The sequence below is a fragment of the Gavialis gangeticus genome, unplaced genomic scaffold (assembly GCF_001723915.1).
Source record: "Gavialis gangeticus isolate Ggan-Ray unplaced genomic scaffold, GavGan_comp1, whole genome shotgun sequence".
Lineage (NCBI taxonomy): Eukaryota > Metazoa > Chordata > Crocodylia > Gavialidae > Gavialis > Gavialis gangeticus.
The window spans coordinates 124,746,897-124,754,398 of record NW_017728992.1 but is presented as its reverse complement, the minus strand read 5'-3'; the positions used below and the strand labels follow the sequence as shown (position 1 = coordinate 124,754,398).

Here is a 7,502-nt window from a genome sequence, read left to right as displayed (position 1 = left end):
AGACACATGGGTGGTTGGTGCCTCCTGAGTCTGGGGAGGCACCAGATCGCGGGTAGGAGGGGTGTCCCCCTGCAGCCAATTGCTGACCGGGGGGTGGGGGGGGCACTAGGATGTCATGTTCCAGGAGGGGCAAGCAGTGTGTTGAACCCACTGGTGTGACCCCCAGCTGCTAAGATCTTGGACAGGCCTGCATTACAGTAATGAAAGTATGAAACATAGTTGAGATGTGTGAAAGGCATTTGCACTTCTCTTAAGGTAAATGAGTCTACATACAACATTTAAGAAATCACGTATAAGTAGAAAGATCCAAATTCTTAATTACTACAAATTTCCTCAACATTATTTGCTTGGTGATTTTTTTTTTTTAGGATTTTTTTGTATCTTTAATTGGCATGTTTAAGGCAGTTCTCAAATTGTAAGGCTAGTTGTCTGGGTGGTGGTAGGTCTTCTGCAAACTGAACGTGGGGAAACGGATGGAAAATGGCTTTGAGGAAATAAGTATATTTTTCTCTTTTTGTGGGATTTAGCATAGGTTAGAACCTGTTGTATTACCAAATTCTTTGCAGATTGCTTCAACCCATACCTAGTAGAGGATTCTTCCTTTGTGGAAAAACAACATGATGGTCAACTGAGCAAAAATGCAACAAGCTGTTACGCTGGGCATATATTATGTAAATGAGAAACATCTTAAGTATTTTTTCTGTGTGTATTTAGAAGAGACTCCAGTAAAGGTGGAGGAATCTTGCTCTAATTACATAATGCTTATTTAACTAAATACCTGTTTTAAGTATAGTATTTTAATTATCAGCCTATAACATTACAAGATTAAATTGAAGGAACATTCTGAAAACTTTAAGCATAATCAGTAAGGGCCAGATTCTGTTAGTTGATAGTGAATATAAAGATGCCTGGGGGACTGGTTGAGAAATGTAATTTATTAGCAGAAATATGGTGCATGCCAGTAGAAATGGATTTTGTGTTCGTGGCAGTTGTGAAGAGCTAGCTTGTTGCAAAGGGATTTGCATGTAGATAAGTAGATGAAGGGGCCTGATTTGACTGCCATCTGTTTCCACATTTCCTTTAAACACAACTAGTTTTCCCTGTTTTTATATCCACTTCACCCCTGCCCCCAATTTACCCTTGTTTTGTACTTTGTGCTCCCTGCTGTTTAGTGCTTCCACTTGACACTGGATTATTTCTTGTGCTTCAGACATCCTGCCCTTCCATCTTCCATGTACTTCCCTCACCCTTGCTTTTGAGTGAGTTGTGTGGAAGTTTTCTCTTAGCTACCATCATGAGGAAGGAGCGGTAGTCTTTACAAATTAATAACTGGGAAAGTAAATTTTGCTCAGATAAGTAGTTTGCTACTTTTTTCAGGTGCTAGCTTTCACTCAGGAGAAGAAATTCTTGCTTGCCTTTCCCCCTCTTCAAATATAATATTCACTCCTGTCAATTCACTGGAACAATTTGTTTTGGTTAACTGCGTATTCTCCTTTGATGCCATAAAATGCTTTCTCTTTGTTAGGTTTTATAGTTTCATAGTAGTTAGGGGTCAAAAGGGACCTGAATAGATCATCTAATCTAACCCCCCGCCACCGGCCAGAGCACACGCTGGGATCACACGACCCCAGACAGGTGATCATCCAATCTCTTTTTGAATTTACCCAAGGTAGGAGCGAGGACCACTTTCTTAGGAAGTTGGTTCCAGATGCTAGCCACACTAACAGTGAAATAGTGCCTCCTAATCTATAACCTGAACCTATTCTCCAGCAGCTTCTGGCCATTGTTTCTCGTCACCCCAGGTGCTCCTGGGGGGAATAGGGCCCTTCCTGTTTGCTGCTGATCTCCCCTAACGAGTTTGTAGGCAGCCACCAAATCCCCCCTCAGCCTCCGCTTGCTGAGGCTGAACAGGTTCAGGTCCCTCAGCCTCTCCTCATACAGCCTGCCCTGTTGCCCTCCAACCGAGCAGGTGGCCCTCCTCTGAACCCTCTCAAGGCTGGCCACATCCTTCTGGTTGGTAAACTGAAATTAAATGATTACTTTGAATAGATCGGGGGACTTAGTGTAGTTGAACTGAAGTGTTCTAATTGTTTTTGCTGCCCACTGCTAATTCACATCAAGTGTCAGAGGCAAGGATTTTTGTGATATCTTTTCCTAGATCAACTGTAGAGTTGGGAGAGCCATTGGACAAGCTTTCAGGCAACAAGTGCTCTGTTTAGGTTTGGGAGGGAAGCAGTTGCAGGCTGGGCAAAATATCAGAGAAAAGACTCCATGCCCATGTGGAGTTTTTGCATGAAGTTTGTTCTCTAATATTTTGCCCAGCCTGTGTCTGCTTCTCTATAGCCTGAAGAAAGGCATTTGATGCTTGAAAGCTTGTGCACCATCTCTCTCAATTATACAGTTGTTCCAGTAAAAGGTACCATAAAAACCCTTGCCACACAGACATTTCTTGGTACATAACACACTAGCCCTACCACAGTAAGCGTAGTAAACTAGTAACAAATTTACCTCTGAATTAAATGAGGAGGTACATTGCTGTGGACAGACAGATTAGTTACTGCAATCTTGTTCAAACTGTGGTAAAGTCTCCAGTTCCTTTTTAAAGAGGTATAGTTGCTTTGTGTATCCACACATCTAGTGTGAATATCCTCTATTTTTTTAGTACACTATTTAGGTTAATGCATACCAGAAATAGCCATTCAGTTCAATATAGTAGTTGCTTTTGGTGCTTTAACTGTTTTGGGGAAGGTACATTGTTCACACACTAAATATGAATTGAATTCTGGAAAACTGAAAGATTCCAGAGGTTTTGCTAACATATTTCAGTACCAGTAATTTGGCCTGCAGATGTAGAAGCTATGTTATCAGTTGTGGTAAATCAGTGTAGTTCCATTAAGGCCAGTGGAGTTGCACCAAATTGCACCAGCCAGAGAAGCTGCTTCATTATGGGGATTGAGGGGGTGGAGGAGGAGCATTATAATGTTTAGAGCATGCTAAATAGTAGGATTCAGCAGGAAACTACATCAAATAATTTTTTATGGATATCCATTATAACAGGGCCAATAACTGACATAAAGTTCATTGAGTAATTAATAAACATTTTTTAAACTTGATGGGAAACTGCCTGAAGGGCACAATCTTCCTGAGACTCGATACAGGAGCAGTTCCCAATCTGTGGTACGGGTACCACCAGTGGTACACAGACCACCTGTCAGTGGTACGTGTTAACAGATTTATTGTAATTACTTTATATGACAAAAGTTTGTTGGTGGTACTTAAGGTTGTATAATTACAATTTGATGGTGCACAAACTGTCACAGTTTGGGAACCGCCGCTATGCAGAATTAAAAACCTGCATGTACTGTACAAGTTCAGTGACTACATGATATGTAGCCTCAGTAAACTGTACCATATTTAACTGCATTATATATTCACATTGCTCCAGACTGTCTACCTAGAAATCCTTTTTTAACACTTGCACCAGGTCCCTATCTTAGCCATGTTCTCCTAAATCATTTGTTCAATTAGTGGGCATTTGCAACTGTGCATATCTTTAAGCTCTTGTTTCTCATATTTAATGAATAAGTAGTACCAATATGAACTGTATAGTAGTATAACTACTGTATAGTAGTATAACTCTGTCCACAGTAAGGGCTCAGTAGATGTTATAATATGATACTTGACAAAGCCTAGAGCATGTTCAGACAATTACGGTCATGCAGTACGTGGTACCGCAAACACATTTGTGGCGCTACATACTGCACAGTCTAGTGTTCTCGGGGCTGCAAGGGCTGCCTGAGCATGCGCTGCTCTGTTTTTTGTTTGGTTTTTTTTTCCCCATGGGATTTTTTGATATCCAGGGGTCAAAAAAAAAAAGTGGTAAAAAAACCTGAAGAAAAGTGGAGCTAGGCTGTCCAGAGCTGCTGGCCAGCCACAGCTTCTTGTTGACAGGGAACCAAACGTCCACACGCATCTAGATGTGCCTCTAGTGTTCAGGGTGACTCAAAGAGTTTCCTTTCGGAAACAGAAGTTTCTCCATAGCACTGTTTTTTAGCACTACACTTAACTTGCAAAGAGTGATGTAGTGCTGCAGGGGGCCTCTTTATACCCCAGCATCCCAAAGTATTCCTCTCCTTTCTTCTTTCCCTCCCCCCATCACATTTCCCAAGGGGGAAAGGGTGAGAGAGTCTGACTCCTTGACAGCTTGTGGGAAATATTTCTGCAGCCCTGCCAGGACCTAGTGCTGTGGCCTTGCTTACTTCAGCAAGCTGTCTCAGAGCCTCTGCTGTCTTGATAGCTGCTGCTCCCAGTCTGGGTCCTGAAACAGCAGCTGTCAAATACAGCCTGCCCTGTACCCTGCCAGGAGCATCAGCAGCTGTCAAACACAGTCCTCCTCCCAACCTCCAACTTCCCACCCTGCCTGCACGGGTGGCAGGGTGTGAGAAGAGTAGCATCTTTTGGGAGGCTGGGGCGGAGGAGTGTTGTCTTTGACTGCTTCTCTGGTTTGGGAGTAGCAGACTGGAACAGCATCTGCCAGCTGCTCACAGCAGCCTGTCCCAGTTTCCCATTGCAGGAGAGAGCGGGCTGTCAATGATTGGGCTTACTGACAGCCTCCCCTGGGGGCAGAGGGAGCAAAGGAACAGCACTCGTCACCCCCTGTCTGGAGAGTATGCCTTTACAGAGACTTTGTAGTGCTACAGCCAGGGGGCTCTGCGTATGTGTATACCTCCAAAGCCTCTGTTTTTTTGTAGGGCTGCAAATGAATGCGTGCCCAAGACCAAAGACCTAGGAGTGTTTCAAGGCAGGGTTCAGTGGAGACAGTGTTTGTGTTTTGGGGTACCACTGTTGTGAATTTCTACCTGTGCTAAACCTCCTTGAGTTTTCCAGATCTTAATATTACATCTGATTTAAAAATATATATATATATTCTTCTGTGGGTGGGTGTCATGTTTGTAGATTCAGATTCAGCATAATGAATGGTTCAAATCCCATGTGTATACAGAATCTTTTGTTACAGACTTTCTTTGGTACCCAGTTCTGTTCTTCCATTCTTGTATTTGTGATGTGACCCCAGTTCCCATGACCAGTTACTTTAAATACCATATACTTAAAGTATATACTGTTTAGATTAGTATGAAAATTTTCTATCTCCCACAGCAACTTTGTGTTTATTCTTTAAGTATATTGCCAGAAATGGTAGCTTTCTCCAAATTAGCAAGTCTTTTACAAAGTTGCCTTTTTTAGCATTTAAAGTTGATTTTTTTTTTTTAAAAAGGAATGTGTCTTGGTTGGTCCTTTAATATAGATTTCCCCTTATTTTTTCAGATACATAAAGCTTCAAAAAGACTCTCCCTACATCAGGAGGACCAGCCCTAATCAATACGCTACACAAGGGGAGCAGATGGTTGTACTAGATCTCATGATGAAATTATTGAGCAGTTCAGGATTTTGGGGGGTGAACACTAAGATATTGTAAATGGATTGTAGCCAATGGTCATTTTAGTACACTTTTTTAACACTTAGATGTTTTGAATTTACATTCTTGTCTAATTTTTGTCAAGTGTAGTACATTCATTGGTTTTATTTCTCTTTCTTCCCTGTTTGTGACAGAGCTATGCGTTTGACCTACATTTTACATGTCCTTTCCAAGCAATTTGTTAAGGTATTTGTTATGTAGATACAATTGTTTTTTTTTCAGATTATAATAATATATATCTTTATGTTGTGGGTACATAAAGTTTGGGAGCAATTTGGGCAAACAAAATATAGAAATATGACCATGAATTTTAAACTTTTTGTTACTGTTAATGTAACATGAACTTTTGTTGCATTTTAGAAACACTAAGTAGAGGCATTGAGCTATGACGTTTGAGTTGCATCTGTTGTGCACTGATACTATGTCAAGTTACACTACGTGAGCCTCAAATCACTTAAAATAATTTTACAGTTTATAAAACATTTAATTTAATTCTTAGCTGTATTCAGACAGGTTACTAAATTACTTTTCTAGAAGTTTTTTATGTGCAAATTAGCATTGCTTATTTTATGCACATTTGATTTTTAAAACAAGGAAAACTGAAGACTTCATAACAACCTGTCGGGAAGGCTCAGTGTCGACAGGCACGTAGCTATGTAATTAAAATCAGTTTTGGGCTTACTAAGACGCACTTTTATTTTGCCCAAAGGACTGATGTTATCATACTTGGAATTAGTATATTGAATTAGAATTCACACAGTAAACTGTTGGAAACAGCAATTCTGCATAAATACATGCTTCATAAGTGAAGCCAGAATAAGATTAAATGCATCTAAAAATGCAAGTTAAAATGTAAGAATATTGCAACTCTAAAAAATATTTTAAAATAGTCAAATTATTTTAATTTAGTTTTTTTTAATTACATTGAATTTTAATATAGCAGGTATTTTGTCTACCTGTTGCATGCTGCTGATACAGTTGTAGAGACATCTTCTTACTCGTAGGCTTTTTTGTGTTCCTTTTTGGCTCAGGAATAGTTGCTGTGATTTAAAAAAAATTGCAAAGTCTGATACAAGAACTAGAAAAAAGAAAATATACTTTCTTTTAAAGAGAGGCATCAAAGTAACCCTAACAGTGGTTGCATCTTAGTTGACAGGGAAATTTTTAAAAATACCTTTAACACTGTTTTGAGACTAGGATTTTACTTGCATACATTTACCATGAAAGGGACATATTAGGTGCTTGTTTCTTGTTTGGAATTCCAGCTCAGAAGGCTGAGAATTCCATGTGCAGAACAAGGGTAAAATATGCCCCAAAGTGGTTTCTTTACACTTTACAGGAAAGCAATAATCCTCTTAAACTGTGATGTAGGTTGAGGCAGAATATGGTATGTTTTTTGGAGTAGAATTACTTCTGAGTGTGAATTGCAGAGCAATACTTTTTTACAAAGCCATATTTTATAGGGAAGCTTGGGAGAAAAAATTAAAACTGGTGAAAGGAGGATATAAACTTCACTGCGTTTTTGTATGAAATGGCAGTTTGTCTATAGAATTATGGGACTGTGAGGTTGTGTTATGCTGTGATCAAATTTTAAACTCTTTGTAATTAAGTATGTGATTTTTATGACCTTCATGTTTACAAAATTGTGCCAAGCTGGGCAAGGACAAGGGGATTTAAAAATAATGTATATTTAATCCGTTTTAATGTTTGGCTGCAATAAAAAACAGAAGACTATCTTTGTGCTGATGGTGTCATTATTTTCTTACTGAGTGTAGAAATATGGTGTCTATAGGAGCAAATGAGTTTCTTTGCTTATCCTCCACCAATTTATATCACCAATCTGAAGTGTTGTGCTGCTGTAGCTCTTCAGTATACAATAACAACATTCTAGTGGAGCAAAAATGATCTGTTATTTCATTGGAGGAGCTGTTATTTCATTGGGCCAGTTATCCACATGTTGCTAAATGTTACTGCTTTTGGATTATATGTCTGCTCTTCTGGAACCAGTTATGTAGTTGTCAGGCTC

At 39.6% G+C, this 7,502-nt stretch overlaps 1 protein-coding gene across 3 annotated transcripts in view; it reads left to right on the top strand.

The window, feature by feature from the left end:
• Positions 1-7,207, top strand: part of LOC109304915 (aspartyl/asparaginyl beta-hydroxylase-like) — a 119,413-nt gene extending 112,206 nt beyond the window's left edge. For all 3 annotated transcript variants that reach the window (XM_019527717.1, XM_019527719.1, XM_019527718.1), the window contains one exon: positions 5,326-7,207. In XM_019527717.1, the coding sequence (XP_019383262.1) occupies positions 5,326-5,333 (8 nt within the window). In that variant the 3' untranslated portion in view covers positions 5,334-7,207. The remainder of the gene's footprint in view (positions 1-5,325) is intronic.
• Positions 7,208-7,502: the final 295 nt, after the last annotated feature.